Below are 17,720 nucleotides of genomic sequence, written 5' to 3' on the forward strand. Positions count from 1 at the left end.
TCTGTGGATCATATAGCTCACAGCAACCTCAAAAACTCTTGGGCTCAAATGAGTCTCCTGTCTCCGCCTCCCAAGTAGCTGGGACTACAGGCGCCTGCCACAACGCCCGGCTATTTTTTGGTTGCAGCCGTCATTGTTGTTTGGTGGGCCCGGGCTGGATTTGAACCCAGCTCAGGTGTATGTGGCTGGCGCCTTAGCCGCTTGAGCCACAGGTGCCAAGTTGCCATCCATGACTTTTCATACAGTCCAAAGGGGTCGCAACCCACAGGTTGAGAATTACTGATTTAGGCATTAAAGTACGGCGGTCTCCAACTTTTGACTTTCCAATGATGGAAAATGATACACATTCATTATGCCCTTCAGTTTACTATGGCTAAGGTCCCGGAGCATCTGCATAAAATTTTTTCTATAGGGCGAGATAAAAAGAATATCACTTATTTAGAATAGGGAAGGGAAATGTTCTCTATAGGGAACACTCAGTGGCTTGTGCCTGTAATCCTAGAACTCAGGGAGGCCGAGGTGGGTGGATTACTTGAGCTCAGGAGTTTGAGACCAGCCTGAGCAAGAGCGAGACCCTGTCTCCACTAAAAGAAAAAATAGCCAATGTAATGGCATGTTCCTATAGTCCCACCTACTTGGGAGAGTAAGGCAAGAGGATTGCTCAAGCCCAAGAATTCGATGTTGCTTTGAGCTCGGATGAGGCTCTGGCATTCTACCTAGGGCTATAGGGAGAGACTCTGGGTTTTTTTTGAGATAGTCACACTGTATTGCCCTTGGTAGAGTGCTGTGCTATCTCTGCTCACAGCAACCTCAAACTCCTGGGTTTAAGCTATTATCTTGCCTTAGCCTCCCTAGTAACTGGGATTACAGGCAACCACCACAACACCTAGCTATTTTTAGAGATAAGGTCTAGCTCTAGCTCAGGCTGGTCTCTAAACCATGAGCTCAGGTAGTCCACCTGAGCCCAGCCTCCCAGAGTGATAGGATTACAGGCATGAGCCACCATGCCTGGCCTAAAACAAAAGTTCTGTTTGCCATGTGTTATTTTTAGAGGTACTCACTTGTTTGTTATCTAGTTTCTAGGCAAAGATACAGGTTATTAATACTGCTACTAATTAAATAATACATAGTACTGGCTCAGTGCCTGTGGCTCAAGCAGCTAAGGTGCCAGCCACATACACCTGAGCTAGTGGGTTCGAATCCAGCCTGGGCCTGCCAAACAACAATGATGGCTGCAACCAAAAAATAGCCGGGCATTGTGGTGGGTGCCTGTAGTCCCCGCTACTTGGGAGGCAGAGGCAGGAGAATCGCTTGAGCCCAGGAGTTAGAGGTTGCTGTGACCTGTGATGCAAGGGCACTCTACCCAGGGGGACAGCTTGAGGCTCTGTCTCAAAAAAAAAAAAAAAAAGAAAAGAAAAGAAAAATAGTACTAATATTATATGTTATCAGTACAAATATTATAGGAGCTTGGGTCTTGAGTCTTATAGTCTCAAATGGTGGGGGACCAAGTGACCAGCATTTCTGCTTTGAGCTGGCTATAACAGATCCTTAGAGAGAAAATGGAGTTTGAAGAACACCTTGAGTCTGAGCCTGCCATAACTCTGACATTCTACCTTCATAGGACCTATCTAAATCTAAGCAACTCTGCTTTCCAGGAAGACAAATTTTTGTTTTGTAGAGATAGCGTCTCGGTCTGTTGCCCAGACTGGAGAGCAATGGTATAACCATAGCTTATTGCAACCTTGAATTCCTGGGCTCAAGTGATAAGAGCACATGTTTTTAAGTGGGGAATCTGACATAGATACCAGTAATCAGAATACCATTTAGTGAGTGTTGTGGCAAAAGTGTACACAGTGTATGATAAACAAATGAGAGCCTCTTATTCTGTGGGAACAGAGCAAGAGGAACCTTAACTAGGCTCTGTTCAATGTTAGTTTTCCCCTTTAAGTCTTTATGACAACTCTATGAGGTAGATACCATCCTGATTTTGCAGATGTGGATACTGAGGCATATAAACGTTAAAATAACTTGCCTGGGATCCCAGTGCCACTAGGTAATAGACAAATGTTTCTGACTTTGGTAGTTGGGCTCTAAAATTCAAACTATGAATAAAGGAAGGTACTTTAAAATGTATCAAGATTGCCTGCGAAACACAAGGTGAATTAAGAAAAATAACGACTGGCTGGGTGCGGTGACTCATGCCCACAATTCTAGCACTCTGATAGGCTGAGGCTAGCAGATCACTTGAGCTTAGGAGTTCGAGACCAGTCTGAGCAAAGCAAGACTACATCTCTACTAAAAATAGAAAAACTAGCCTGGTGCTATGATGGGCACCTGTAGTCCCAGCTATTCATCAGGCTGAGGCAGGAGGATTGCTGAAGCCCAGGAGTTTTAGATTGCTGTGAGCAATGGCACCACAGCACTTTACCCAGGGCTACTGAGACTCTGTCTCCAAAAAAAAAAAAAGAAAGAAAGAAAGAAAAAGAATTACTTAAATATAATAAATAAAATACATGAAGAAGGTAAGCCAGGCATGTTAGCTCCCTAATGTAATCCCAGCACTTTGGTAGGCTGAGGTGGGAAGATTGCCTGAGGCCGGGAGTTAAAGACTAGCCTGAGCAGCAGCAAGGCCCCATTTCTACAAAAGGAAAAGAAAAACTAGCCAGGCATGGTTGTGTGCACCTATATTCCTAGCCTCTTGAGAGGCCAAGACAGAACAGTTGCTAGAGTCCAGGATTTTGAGGCTATGATCATCACACTGTTGTACTCCAGCCTAGGTGACAGAGCAAGACTCTGTCTCCAAAAAACAAACAAACCAATAAAAGAAAAAACTGCACAGTATGAAAGCATGTGTTGACAAGAATGTGTTGAGTTAGCACCTCCAAATATATTTAGTGTAGTTTAAGAGTTAGGGAGTATTGGCTTGGCGCTCTTAGCTCATTGAGTAGACATGGGCATTGTGGTGGGCACCTGTAGTCCCAGCTACTCGGAAGCTGAGGCAAGAGAATCGCTTAAGCCCAGGTGTTGGAGTTTTGAGGTTGCTGTGAGCTGTGATGGCAACAGCATTCTACCAAGAGGGACATAGGGAGACTCTGTCTCAAGAAAAAAGAAAGAAGTTAGGGAATATGAAAAGAAAGGTAAGTTACATGATCAAAGCAGAGATTTAGAAATCGTGATCTGGATTTGAATGTTGTGATCGTTAAAAGGTGAAAGGGTATAACCAGGAAAATCAGTTATATAGGTTTAATTTTAGATAGAATCGACCAGACAATAACAAGGAATTAATTGTTCATAGACTTGGAGAGGATCTGGTATGCTGGATAGATAATAAGAAGATATACTAGGGCGGCGCCTGTGGTTTAGTGAGTAGGGCGCCGGCCCCATATGCCGAGGGTGGCGGGTTCAAACACAGCCCCGGCCAAACTGCAACAACAACAACAACAAAAATAGCCGGGCGTTGTGGCAGGCGCCTGTAGTCCCAGCGGCTCGGGAGGCTGAGGCAAGAGAATCGCGTAAGCCCAAGAGTTAGAGGTTGCTGTGAGCCGTGTGATGCCACGGCATTCTACCCAAGGGTGGTACAGTGAGACTCTGTCTCTACAAAAAAAAAAAAAAGAAGAAGATATACTAGGTAGGACATGTTGAATAATAGGACAAAAATAATTTCAGGACCATTTAGCAGACTACATGTAACATAAACTCTGCTAGGTTGTAATAAGAAATTGAGAACAGAGGATGGGATCAGAGGGCAAATTTTGGTTAAAAAATTGATAGGAGGCGGCGCCTGTGGCTCAGTGAGTAGGGCGCCGGCCCCATATGCCGAGGGTGGTGGGTTCAAACCCAGCCCCGGCCAAACCACAACAAAAAACTAGCCAGGTGTTGTGGCGGGTGCCTGTAGTCCCAGCTGCTTGGGAGGCTTGAGGCAAGAGAATCGCGTAAGCCCAAGAGTTAGAGGTTGCTGTGAGCCATGTGACGTCATGGCACTCTACCCCAGGGCAGTACAATGAAACTGTCTCTACAAAAAAAAAAAATTGATAGGAAATGGGGAAAACCACAGACAGGACTAAGAGAAGAATTAGAATTCTCAAGGTTTTTAACCTGGCTAAGGAATAATATATTAAGGGCAGTGCCTGTGGCTCAAAAGGGGTAGGGCACCAGCCCCATATGCCGGAAGTGGTAGATTCAAACCCAGCCCCTGCCATAACTGCAAAAAATAAAAATAATAATAATATATTAAAATTGGCTCAGTTCCTGTAGCTCAGTGGCTAGGGTGCCAGCCACATACACCAGAACTGGCGGGTTCGAATCCAGCCTGGCCCTGCCAAACAACAATGACAACTACAACCAAAAAATAGCCAGGTGGTGTGGGGGGCACCTATAGTCCCAGCTACTTGGGAGGCCAAGGCAAGAGAATTGCTTAAGCCCAAGCTTTGGAGGTTGCTATGAGCTGTGATGCTATGGCACTCTACCCAGGGTGATAGCTTGAGACTCTTGTCGCAAAAAAGAGAAAAGAAAAGGAAAAAAAGATATATATATGTATGTACGTATAAAAAAAATTTTGTTTCAAGTGAAGAAGTATAAGAATTTTAAGACTTTGATGGACTTTTCAAATATTACAATGGTTTAACATATTAAAGTACAAGTGTTAAATGTACATTTGATACAAAGATTTGTGTATTATTACAGGTAGTACTTGCTATTTCCATAATGAGTCTTAGCAGAGAGTACAATATGTCCTCTAGGATAGATTGACACCAGGGACTGGTTTCATCGAGGACACTTTTCCACGGGGTAGGGAGTAGGGAGGGTGTTGAGGGTATAGGAGGCAGTGATTCTCTGCAGGTTAGTTCCTAACAGGCCACAAACTGGTCTATGGCTTGGGGCTTGGAGACCACAGCTCTAGGGAATAGACTTAAGAAGTAGAGCAAAACTTCAACTTTATATTTCTGCCAAAGGAGAGTAAGCACATTACTTGGGGCGCCTTGATATATTCCTGGAAGTAGGAGGTTGGGGTTGAAGAATATTTAAGTTTAAGGGCCGTGATTTTTTTTTTTTCTTTTGAGATAGTCTCACCATGTTGCCCTTGGTAAAGTGCTGTGGCGTCATAGCTCACAGCAACCTCAAACTTCTGGGCTTAAGTGATTCTCTGATCTCAGCCTCCCAAGTAGCTGGGACTACAGGCTTCTGCCACAACCCCCCCCCAGCTATTTTTAAAGATGGGGTTCTGCTCTTGTTCAGGCTGGTCTCAAACTCCTGTGCTCAAACAATCTGCCCATCTCGGCCTCCCAAAGTGCTAGGATTACAGGTGGGAGCCACCACACCCTGCCAAGGGCAATGATTTTGATGAGCAAACAGAGTTGTTAGGAGATGGTATCTGCGGGCTTTTTCAAGTCATTTAGCTGGGGTTTTTTTGTTGTTGTTTTTGTTCGTTTGTTTTCCCCCTCTAAGGCAGTGGTTCTCAACCTTCCTAATGCTACAACCCTTTAATACAGTTAAAAGGGGTTGCAGCACACAGGTTGAGAACCACTGCTCTATAACCATTTTGTTATAGATTATGTTTTATTTATTTATTTAATTTTTTTTTTTTTTTTTAGAGACAGTCTCATTTTGTTGTCTTCAGTAGAGTGCTATGGCATCACAGCTCACAGCAATCTCCAGCTCTTGGGCTTAGGCGATTCTCTTGCCTCAGCCTCCCAAGTAGCTGGGACTACAGGTGCCCACCACAACATCTAGCTATTTTTTTGTTGCAGTTTGGCCAGGGCCGGGTTCAAACCCACCACCCTTGGTATATGGGGCTGGCACCCTACTCACTGAGCCATAGGCACTACCCATTTTTTTTTTTTTTTGTTTAAAAGACAGTCTTACTTTGTCATCTTTGATAGAGTGCTGTGGCGTCACAACTCACAGCAACCTCAAACTCAAAATTCCTGGGCTCAAGCAATCCTCTTGCCTCAGCCTTCTGGGACTACAGGTGCCTGCCAGAATAGGCAGCTATTTTTTAGAGATGGGGTCTCGCTCTAACTCAGGCTGGTCTCAAACTCCTGAGCTCAGGAAATCCAAATGGCTTGGCCTCCCAGAGTGCTAGGATTACAGGCATGAGACACTGCGCCTGGACTTATGTTTTGTCTTTATGCCATGTCTTTAATACCCTTGATTTCTTAATCTATGTGAACCATAGGTGTCATATGTATTCTTTTTCATATGGTGTTGGCTGAGTTTTGTCTAAAACATGAGCCTTCTCCAACTGAAGAGAGGGTAATAAAAGCAAAATAACTTCATCCAGAGATTTTTATGTGACTGGTACTGTGTATTTTCTTAGCTCTCCAGGAAGCTGCAGCAAGGTTTGAGGAGTTAAAGGCCCAAAAAGAACTGAGACAGCTGCAAGAAGACCGAAAGAATGATAAGAAGCCACCGCCTTATAAACATATCAAGGTGAGACAAAATCATTGGAGACTATCTCTAGGAGAGACAATATATAGCTTAACCTCTTCTTACTTTCTACATGGTAAGAATAGAAGCGCAAGCACAGCTGCATTTATTTAGGAAGAGGTACGAGCTTAAAAGAAGATAGGATAAAAGTATCGCAGCACCATTCCTAGCACATTGCAGTCTTTTTCTACTGCTTTATAAAGTCCTGTCATATGAGGGGATTAGATTCTATTTACAGAACATCTTGTGTTTTGAAAGTGACCAAAGAGCCATGATGAAAAATTATAAATGGCTTTGAATTAGTGTGAGTAATATGGTAAGTTTTCTTGGTAAAGGATAATGCCAAAGATATTTTAGGTGACCAGATCCAAGGGACTTAATGGGAGGTATATCAGACCTTGGTCTACCTGGCAGAATTGTTATCACCATTTATCATCTGTGTACCAGTGGACCCTTTATATTTTTTAATATTTCTTTTTTTTTTTTTTTTTTGAGACAGAGTCTCAAACTGTCGCCCTGGGTAGAGTGTCGTGGCGTCACAGCTCACAGCAACTTTCAACTCTTGGGCTTAAGGGATTCTCTTGCCTCAGCCTCCCAAGTAGCTGGGATTATAGGCGCCCGCCACAATGCCCGTGTACTTTTTTTTTTTTTTTAGTTGTAGTTTTCATTGTTGTTTGACAGGCCCAGGCTGGATTTGAACCCACTAGCTCCAGTGTATGTGGCTGGCGCCCTAGCCACTGAGCTACAGGTGCCGAGCCGTTTTTTAATATTTCTATGTCATATCAGTAATTTGCAAAAATAATTTGCAGTGAAGAACAAATTTATTAGACCTTTTAGTATTTATAAATACCTTTTTATAAATCACTTTCTATTAAATTTTTTGTAAACCTCTTTTTTTTTTTTTTTCCCCCAATTTTTGGCCAGGGCTGGGTTTGAAACCGCCACCTCTGGCATATGGGGCCAGCGCCCTACTCCTTTGAGCCACAGGCACCACCCTCTTTTTTTTTTTTTTTTCTTTTGAAACAGTGTCTCAGTATGTCCCCCTTAGTAGAGTGCTGTGCCATCACAACTCACAGCAACCTTGAACTCTTAAGGTTCGAGAATCGTCTTAAGCGATTCTCTTGCCTCAGCCTCCCAAGTAGCTGGGACTACAGGTGCCCACCACAACGCCCAGCTATTTTTTGTTGCAATTGTCATTGTTGTTTAGGTGGCCCGGGTTATGTTTGAACCCGCCAGCCTCGGTGTATGTGGCTAGCGCCATAACTGTGCTATGGACGCTGAGCCAATAAGGCTTTATTTTTATATCCAGCTGCCTGAATCTCAGTAGCTCAAAGTCATCTGAAATGTGACATGCATCTCCTGGTAATTTTCCTTCTACTGAGCCTGAATTATCTTATGTTGACTTGGATGATGTACTTTACTGTGTACTTGTTCTCCAGGTAAATCGTCCTATTGGCAGGGTACAGATCTTCACTGCAGACTTGTCCGAAATTCCCCGTTGCAACTGTAAAGCTACTGATGAGAACCCCTGTGGGATAGACTCTGAGTGCATCAACCGCATGCTGCTCTATGAGTGCCACCCTACAGTGTGTCCTGCTGGAGGCCGTTGTCAAAACCAGTGCTTCTCTAAGCGTCAGTATCCAGAGGTGGAAATATTCCGCACATTACAGAGGGGTTGGGGTCTACGGACAAAAACAGATATTAAAAAGGTGAGAAAACCTTCTTTAATGAGCTATTTTTTTTCCTTCTTTTCAGTTGATTAATAGATCGATTCTTCTTGATGAATGTGAGAAAATTCACCACAGTGGAAAATAATATAATTTTGCAATTAAGCTTATCGTGTCATGTCTTGCTATAACTTTTTATAGGCTAAAGGGTTGAGAATACATGGTGTCTTTTATCTCTAAAGTCTTTGATCATGTTCTTTATGTAGGGGGTAGGATAAAAAGAGGAAAATCCATAGAGAATGTATGGTTTATTAACTTTTCTGTGGAAATCCTTGAGTTTGTGGTTAAGATAGGTGGGATAGTAAGCACATTATACAGAAGCATTGACTATCTACTAATAAAATATTCTTAGTGGGCCAAAAATAGGTCTGGTTTCATGGAAAAGGAAGAAGAGGATTAGGCCTTACTGAGTGAAAATGCAGTAACATCTTCATTTTGAGACTTGGCAAGATCTGAAAGTTTCTAATAAATAGATGGTATTGTATTGTTTTTATGTAAAATAAATGTTATTTGACATTTTAATTTAACAAAAGCCTTACTGAAGTTATACTTTCTGAAGGGTTTTATTGAAATTTCTTTCCCATTTCTTTCCAATGGGTTGGTCATTTGGCAACTAGTTATTATATAAGCTACTATGGTGCCAGGCATTGTGCTAAGGGTGCAGTAATCAATAAAGTAGCATGGTCCATGTCTTCATACATTAGCATTTAGAGAGGGTGAGCTATTGAATAAATCATCACCTAATTGTGAGCACAAAGGGCTGTGGAAGTATGTGGCAAGGGACCTGAAACTAATTTGTCTCTGAGGATATTTTGAGAGTTAGACAATTAATTGCTATTGACTCAGGAAGATGAGCACTAAAGCTTTGCAGGTAATGGCACTGTATGTGTGAAAGTCGGTGTTACTATTGGAGGAGGGAGGATGTGGTATGAAACATGCAATGGGTGGTAGGCAGGGCAGCTTAGGGGAAATGACACACTGTAGGGAAACTGATGGCAGGCTCTTGGGCAGGCAGAGGAATTGACCATCCATATCTGCATTATAAAGAAGCTTTAGTTTACTTACTGTTCTCCATTCTATAGGATCTTTAGTGTCTGATTTATCTTAATCTTTATTTTGGTGGCAGAGGTGAGAGTGGGGAGGTGGTTCTCATCATCAAATAGTTGAGGCATCATAAAGTAGCCAATTACATGTAATTATGTGCTTGTAATCTGCTTTGGAGAATCTGGTGTTTCATTAATTTTTTGGCTTGGCGCCTATAGCTCAAGTGGCTAGGGCACCAGCCACATACACTGTACGTAGCTAGCGAGTTTGAATCCAGACTGGGCTCGCCAAACAACAATGACAACTACAACCAAAAAAAATTAGCCAGGCAGTGTGGCGGGTGCCTATAGTCCCAGCTACTTGGGAGGCTAAGGCAAGAGAATTGCTTAAGCCCAAGAGTTTGAGGTTGCTATGAGCTGTGACACCATGGCACTCTGCTCAGGGTGACAGCTTGAGACTCTGTCTCAAATAATAATAATCTCATGAATTTTTTTTAAGTGAAGTGTACATGTGAACACCAATGTGCCTTTCCCATTATGTCAGGAGCTATTTCTTGTTCTAGGGTGAATTCGTGAATGAGTATGTGGGTGAGCTCATAGATGAAGAAGAATGCAGAGCTCGAATCCGTTATGCCCAGGAACATGATATCACTAATTTCTATATGCTCACCTTAGACAAAGTAAGTAATGGAAAGTCTATTTTCACTGTTACAAGATGTGAGATTTGTGCTGTTCCAGACATGGTATTTGTAGGCATTTCATGTGTTGCCCAAAGTAGGGTCTTTTCCTTTATCCATGGGAATGACTTGATCAGTGTTCTGGAGTAGATAAGATTGGTTAATCAATAACCAAAGGCAATAAAAACTGTTTTTAGCATTGTTTCAAATGATTCAGTATAAGTTGGAGATTATATCTTTTAATGTTTTCCTATACGATAAAAGTTGAAGCAAAAGAAGCCAATATTCATTCTTTATACTTTTATGTTGTAGATTGAGAAACATTTGTTAATATTTTGTTACTATGGTAAGTAAATCTTAAAAATTGACTGTAGAATCCAATTTGTGAATGGAAGTCATTTTTCTAATTTTAGGAATTTTTTTTTTTTTTTTGTGGGTTTTGGCCGGGGCTGGGTTTGAACCCGCCACCTCCAGCATATGGGACTTGCACCCTACTCCTTGAGCCACAGGCGCCGCCCTTTTTTTTTTTTAAGAGACAGAGTCTCGGGCGGCGCCTGTGGCTCAGTCGGTAAGGCGCCGGCCCCATATACCGAGGGTTCAAACCCAGCCCTGGCTGAACTGCAACCAAAAAATAGCTGGGCGTTGTGGCGGGCGCCTGTAGTCCCAGCTACTCAGGAGGCTGAGGCAAGAGAATAGCTTGAGCCCAGGAGTTGGAGGTTGCTGTGAGCTGTGTGAGGCCACGGCCGTAAAGTGAGACTCTGTCTCTACAAAAAGAAAAAAAAAAGAGACAGAGTCTCACTTTGTCACCCTGGGTTAGAGTGCTGTGGCGTCACAGCTCACAGCAACCTCCAGCTCTTGGGCTTGGGTGATTCTCTTGCCTCAGACTGAGTAGCTGGGACTACAAGCGCCCACCACAACAACCAGCTATTTTTTGTTGCAGTTTAGCCAGGGCCAGGTCCCAACTTGCCACCCTTGTATATGGGGCCTGCACCCTACTCACTGGACCACAGGTTCTGCCAAATTTTAGGAATCTTCTGAAGAGTTTTATTTCATTGATGCCTCGAATTATATTTGGAACACATTCCTAATTCTTGTGTCCTAGTGTTTTTTTCCAGAATCCTAGTGCATCTGCAATTCCTACTTGTACCTGAATATTAGGGTCCCACCCTTTTCTCACCTATTAGCTTTTTTTTTTTCGTTGCTTATTTTTTATTTCTTTACTTTTTTGTTGTTGTTGAGACAGGGTCCCATCCTAGGCCCCAGAGCAGAGTGCAGTGGGCGTGGTAGCTCACTGCAACCTCCGGCTCGGGCTGCGTGCACCCCACTGCCTCAGCCTCCGGAAGCTGCTGGGATTACCGGTGCTTGGCTCCCAGCTGGGTTTTTTCATTTTTTTCATGAGTCGGGGTCTCACTGTTGCTCAGGCGAGTCTCCCTCCTCAGCCTCTCACAGTGCTGGGATTACAGGCGTGAGCCACCATGCCCGGCTATTAGCTTTTACAACAGAGCATTTCCTGGTATTTGCCTTTGTAAACATTTGTCAAGTTGTACACTTAATGACTTACGACATCCTTACCTCCAGATCTAGCCTGGGTTAGGGACTCTGCCTCTACATTTTTAGGTGATTTTTTTGTGCATCCTGGTTGAAAACTTCCTAATTATAGGATGGGACAAGTTGCCACTTCTTTAATAGTGATCCTCAAATTTCCACGTAAATCTGAGTTATCTGGTGGGCTTGATATAACTCAGATTACTACACTCCACCACAGAGTTTGTGTTTTCGTGTATTTGAAGCATAACCCAAGAATTTGTATTCCTAAGAGCTTGCTGTTAGGAATTGTTCTTCTGATCCATGGATCACACTATTGGGAGATTAAAACCCCACAAATTGAAATTTCAGCTTATTAGAATAGTCAAATTTAATCAATAGCTGAGATGACAAGTTCCTATGAGCTTCTGATAAGCAGCTTCTCTTGGAATTCTAGGATCGAATTATTGATGCTGGTCCCAAAGGAAACTATGCTCGGTTCATGAATCATTGCTGTCAGCCCAATTGTGAAACACAGAAGTGGTCTGTGAATGGAGATACCCGTGTTGGCCTTTTTGCCTTAAGTGATATTAAAGCAGGTAAGAATAATTTAAAGATTCTGGAGCTAAGATGTGAATTTCAGATTTTATCATCTAAAAATCCCTTGTGTTAGATATGCCAATATGTGAAGCTTACAAACTCCTAAGGACACACAAAGACTTTAGGGCACATAATTCTTCTTCTTTTTTTTTTTTCCTGGTGTAATAAAACAGATATTACATAAACTTTTTGATTTTTACTATTTCCATGTGTACAGTTCTCTGGCATTAATATTTAGTTTATTGGCTAGCACAGTGGCTCATACCTATAATCTTAGGATACATTTACAATCTTAGGACTCTGGGATACTGAGGTGGGAGGATCTCTTGAGCTCAGGTGTTCCCGACCATACTGGGCAAGGACTAGATCTGGTCTCTACTAAAAATAGAAAAAATTAGCCAGGCATTGTGGTAGGCTCCTATAGCCCCAGCTACTTAGGAAGCTGAGGCAAGAGGATCGCTTGAGCCCAGCAGTTTGGGCTGGGCTGTTGCCATGGCCTCTATCTATAGTTCATTTACATCGTTATTTAATCTTCCTGTTCCCCAGCAGAAACTCTGTATGTATTAAACACTAAGTCCTCTCTCCACACAGCCCTTGGCAACCACCATTCTACTTTCTGTCTCTGAATTTGAATACTTTAGGTACCTTATGTAAATGAAATGATATATTTGTCCTTTTGTGACTGATTCATTCCTCTTAGTATAATGCTTCAAGGTTGGGCATGGAAAGTTTTGTTGTTTTTTGAGAGAGAGCCTCAAGTGATTCTCCTGCTTCCGCCTCCCAAGAAGCTGGGACCACAGGCACCCGCCGTAGCGTCTGGCTATTTTTGGTTGCAGCCGTCATTGTTTGGCAGGCCCGGGCTGGATTCGAACCCACCAGCTCAGGTGTATGTGGCTGGCGCCTTAGCTGCAACCACAGGTGCCGAGCCTCATGGAAAGTTTTAATGGAATAAATTCCCAGACCTTTAACTTTTATGTGAACTCTCCAATAATTGCTTACCAATAATTGGTCTGCTTAGAAATTCTCTAGATCTGGGCTGCGCCTGTGGCTCAGTGAGCAGGGCGCCAGCCCCATATGCCGAGGGTGGTGGGTTCAAACCTCAGCCCCGGCCAAACTGCAACAACAACAAAAAAAAATAGCCGGGCGTTGTGGCAGGCGCCTGTAGTCCCAGCTACTCGGGAGGCTGAGGCAGGAGAATCGCCTAGGCCCAGGAAGTTGCTGTGAGCTGTGTGACGCCACGGCACTCTACTGAGGGCGATAAAGTGAAACTCTGTCTCTACAAAAAAAAAAAAGAAACTCTCCAGATCTGTTTTCTACAAGTGCTTTTCTCCCACCATATGAACCAAAAGTTCACTTCTTACTTACTGAAATCTTAAGGGTTTTGGACCCAAGGCTATTAAAAACAAAAAACAAAAAAACAAAACAAAAAGTATCCTTCACCTTTAGGGTGCCAAAGAAATAGATGCTGGAGAATTCATTGTTCTGTCATGGCCTACCTGGGTGCATGTGTCTCTAAGAATTAGAATGCTGAAGTGCCTGTAGTCCCAGCTACTCAGGAGGCTGAGGCAAGAGAATCGCTTAAGCCCAGGAGTTGGAGGTTGCTGTGAGCTGTGTGATGCCATGGCACTCTACCGAGGGCCATAAAGTGAGACTCTGTCTCTACAAAAAAAAAAAAAAAGGATGCTGAAGTGACTAAAACCAGATTAAGTAATAAGATGTTTATTTAAAGCGAAAGTAAATATCATATGGTGAGTGGGTTGATAGTAAAATTATACAATGTATATTTTGCATAAATTAAAAGATCTTAATCTATAGCTTCAAGGTTTGGATAAAACTACTGTAATCCCTGGTGGTCTAATGGTTAGAAACAAAACCTATTTTATGTATTGTGTGACTTTTAAAATATTAAGGCCTGTGTAAAACTTGCAAATTTTGAAATGCCCAAGAAATTATATCGTTTTTTGAAATGAGCTTTCTGGAGACAGGAGCAAAACACTTGAAGAGCATTCTCTTATACTTAAATATATACTTAAACTGAGGTGGAACTAGCCTAGGTAGTATGTATGATACATTGAAGCAGAAAGTCCTGTGTGAGCATTCTGGAATAACACCTAAGTTCTCTTTTGCCTAGTGTTGTTGTCCTCAGGAAACATTAATCAAGATAAAATTATTTATTTATTTATTTATTTTTGAGACAGAGCCTCAAGCTGTTGCCCTGGCTAGAGTGCTGTAACATCATAGCTCACAGCAGCCTCGAACTCCTGGGCTCTCTGCCTCCCAAGTAGCTGGGACTACAGGCACCTGCCACAAAGCCCGGCTTTTTTTTTGTTGCAGCCATCATTGTTGTTTGGCGGGCCCGGGCTGGATTTGAACCCTCCAGTCCAGTTGTATGTGGCTGGTACCTTAGCCGCTTGAGCCACAGGCGCCGAGTCTATCAAGATAAAATTATTAAAAAACAATATGGTAAGGCCAGGTATAGTGGCTCACACCTGTAATCCTAGCCCTCTGGGAGGCCGTTGCAAGTGGATTCCCTGAGCTCAGGAATTCGAGACCAGCCTGAGGCCAGCATGAGACCTGGTCCCTAAACAATAGCCAGGTGTAGCCGGGCATTGTGGCGGGCACCTGTAGTCCCAGCTACTTGGGAGGCAGAGATAGGAGACTCGCTTGAGCCCAGGAGTTTGAGGTTGCTGTGAGCTATGATGCCATGGCACTCTACCCAGAGCAACAGTTTGAGGCTCTGTCTCAAAAAAAAAAAAAAATAGCCGGGTGTTGTGGTGGGTGCTTGGGAGGCTGATACAAGAGAATCACTTAAGCCCAAGAGTTTGAGGTTGCTTTGAGCTATGATACCATGGCACTTACTGAGGGCGACAAAATGAGACTCTATCTCAAAAAAAAAAAAGGCAATGTGGTTAGCTCTTGTTCTGTTTTTCTGTGTGTTTTTAAAATGTAGTCTGGTGGGACTTCTCCCTACACTCCCATACCCAGTGTTAAATATGCTGCCCAGGAGTCTTTTAGACTTTTTGGAATTTTCAACGTTTTTACAGTTTTTAGATTTAAAAAAAAAAGTAGTTCCTTTCTCTGTTTTGTATTTGCTTCACTTAAAGTATTAAATAATTAAACAATACTTGAGCACCACTGTGCACTGCTCCGCTGCTTGACTAAATGTTACTGGTTTTTTTTTTTTTTTGGTAGAGACAGAATCTCACTTTACCACCCTCGGTAGAGTACCGTGGCATCACACAGCTCACAGCAACCTTCAACTCCTGAGCTTAGGCGATTCTGTTGCCTCAGCCTCCCATGTAGCTGGGACTACAGGCACCTGCCACAACACTTTTTTGTTGCAGTTTGGCCGAGGCTGGACTCAAACCCGCCACTCTCAGTATATGGGTCAGCGCCCTACCCACTGAACCACAGGCGCTGCCCAAATGTTACTGACTTTTATTTTTATTTTATTTTTTTTTTGTAGAGACAGAGTCTCACTTTATGGCCCTTGGTAGAGTGCCGTGGCCTCACACAGCTCACAGCAACCTCCAACTCCTGGGCTTAAGCGATTCTCTTGCCTCAGCCTCCCAAGTAGCTGGGACTACAGGCGCCTGCCACAACGCCCGGCTATTTTTTGGTTGCAGTTTGGCCGGGGCCGGGTTTGAACCCGCCACCCTCGGTATATGGGGCCAGCGCCTTACCGACTGAGCCACAGGCGCCGCCCATGTTACTGATTTTTAAAATGCTGACTTAGTCTGTTTTTGAATTTATGGTTTCAGAGTATGAAGTGGTTTTGGCTCACTAAGAGAGAGTCTTGGCCATGAGGAATGAAGAGGCTTGACACAAAGTCTTATGTTAGGGGCCTGAGGAACTCTGGGAGGAGCCCTCCTGAGTAAACCTTGGTTCCATATTTATTATCATAAAACAGGAAGAAGTAGACAAAAGCTGCTTGTCCAACATTAGCCCTGATTAGAGAGGACATGGAGAAGGTCAGATATGTCTCTATCTTTGTGTTTGCAAAATCACAGATCATGAGCACAACCTCTGCCTCCAGCATCAAGAGACCTTTGGAATCTAGAGAATCTCTACTATAATTATTGTTGCCACACCTCACACATACATCTTCTCTTGGAGGCCAGTTTTCTGATCTCCTGCATGCACATAACCCACATGCCATTTTTGTGATCCTCCAGGTCTCTCAAGCAGGAAGTTAGTCTTATGCTTAAAGATCAGGGCTCAGTTTCCGCTACAAGAGTAAATTATATAGATTTCTGCTTTGTAATAGGAATAATTTGGTAAATATACTAGATACTATTCTAAACATACGATCTCATTTAATCCTTACAAAAATGATGCTTGTACTCTGACCTGTCAGTCCATTTCCATGGACTTGTCTCTTCTACATACACTCAGCTCAGTAACTTGGTGTCAAAATTGTTCCTATACTCACTTGGCTTCCACACCTGGCCAAGACATGGCAGTTTTGAATATGAATGATTGTCATTTCATACGTTAGCTGTAAGCCAATTACTCCTACCCAGAGGCAACCTCTTTTTATACTTACATAAAATATCCCCATCAGGTTTAGAGATATATGCTTTGAATTTGAATATTTGCATGTTTTACTTGCTCATACAGTTTTGATGAAATTAACCTTTGACAAAAAGGGGACAATTTGTATCTTAATCTGTATACCTCTTTTTTTTTTTTTGTAGAGACAGAGTCTCACTTTATCGCCCTCGGTAGAGTGCATGGCGTCACATAGCTCACACCAACCTCCAGCTCTTGGGCTTAGGCTATTCTCTTGCCTCAGCCTCCTGAGTAGCTGGGACTACAGGGGCCCACCACAACGCCTGGCTGTTTTTTTGTTTTGTTTTGCAGTTCAGCCAGGGCCGGGTTTGAACCTGCCACCCTCGGTATATGGGGCCAGTGCCCTACTCGGTGGGCCACAGGCGCCGCCCTGTATACCTCTTTTTTTAATTTACAAATTATTGCTATGAAATTCTCTTAATCAATTTGTGAGATATGACATGTTTGCTCAATAAACTTGAGAGATTCTTAATTTCTCCATTTAAAAAATGGGCTGTTCCTGGGCGGCGCCTGTGGCTCAGTCAGTAGGGCGCCGGCCCCATATACCGAGTGTGGCGGGTTCAAACCCGGCCCCGGCTGAACTGCAACCAAAAAATAGCCAGGCATTGTGGCGGGTGCCTGTAGTCCCAGCTGCTCGGGAGGCTGAGGCAAGAGAATCGCTTGAGCCCAGGAGTTGGAGGTTGCTGTGAGCTGTGTGAGGCCACGACACTCTACCAAGGGCCATAAAGTGAGACTCTGTCTCTCCAAAAAAAAAAAAAAAAAAAAGGGCTGTTCCAGGCTTGTCTAGAACTCCTGATCTCAACCAGTCATCCTGTCTTGGGCTTCCACTGTGAACCATTGTGACCAACCCATAGTGTTTCACTCTTTGTACTTCTTTGCATGCAATCCAGGAAAAATTTTACACACTTATTTCTTAATCTTTCTAAAACATAAATTTATGTGTGTGTTTGGAGGAGGGAAGAAGAGCTAGCTACTCAAAAGTTCAGATTTCCCCAGGTAGTTTGTGTTATAACTGTGATATACAGCTAGTTTATGGGCTAGAGCTTTCTAGTATTACTCTGCTTTTCTCTTGAGTGCTGCTAGGTAAGGTGGGTTAACCAGGGTGGGACAGACTAACAGGTTTTCTTCATACGTGCATATCTAGTGCTTGA

The 17,720-nt window shown here is 43.1% G+C and overlaps 1 protein-coding gene across 8 annotated transcripts in view; it reads left to right on the forward strand.

Annotated features, from left to right (window-relative positions):
- The window catches only part of NSD1 (nuclear receptor binding SET domain protein 1), a 209,858-nt gene that overhangs the window by 179,428 nt on the left and 12,710 nt on the right, over positions 1-17,720 (forward strand). For all 8 annotated transcript variants that reach the window (XM_053566376.1, XM_053566378.1, XM_053566381.1 and 5 more), the window contains 4 exons: positions 6,317-6,429; positions 7,866-8,135; positions 9,760-9,876; positions 11,855-11,996. In XM_053566376.1, coding sequence (XP_053422351.1) covers positions 6,317-6,429; positions 7,866-8,135; positions 9,760-9,876; positions 11,855-11,996 — 642 coding nt within the window. The remainder of the gene's footprint in view (positions 1-6,316; positions 6,430-7,865; positions 8,136-9,759; positions 9,877-11,854; positions 11,997-17,720) is intronic.

Source organism: Nycticebus coucang, chromosome 17 (assembly GCF_027406575.1).
Source record: "Nycticebus coucang isolate mNycCou1 chromosome 17, mNycCou1.pri, whole genome shotgun sequence".
Lineage (NCBI taxonomy): Eukaryota > Metazoa > Chordata > Mammalia > Primates > Lorisidae > Nycticebus > Nycticebus coucang.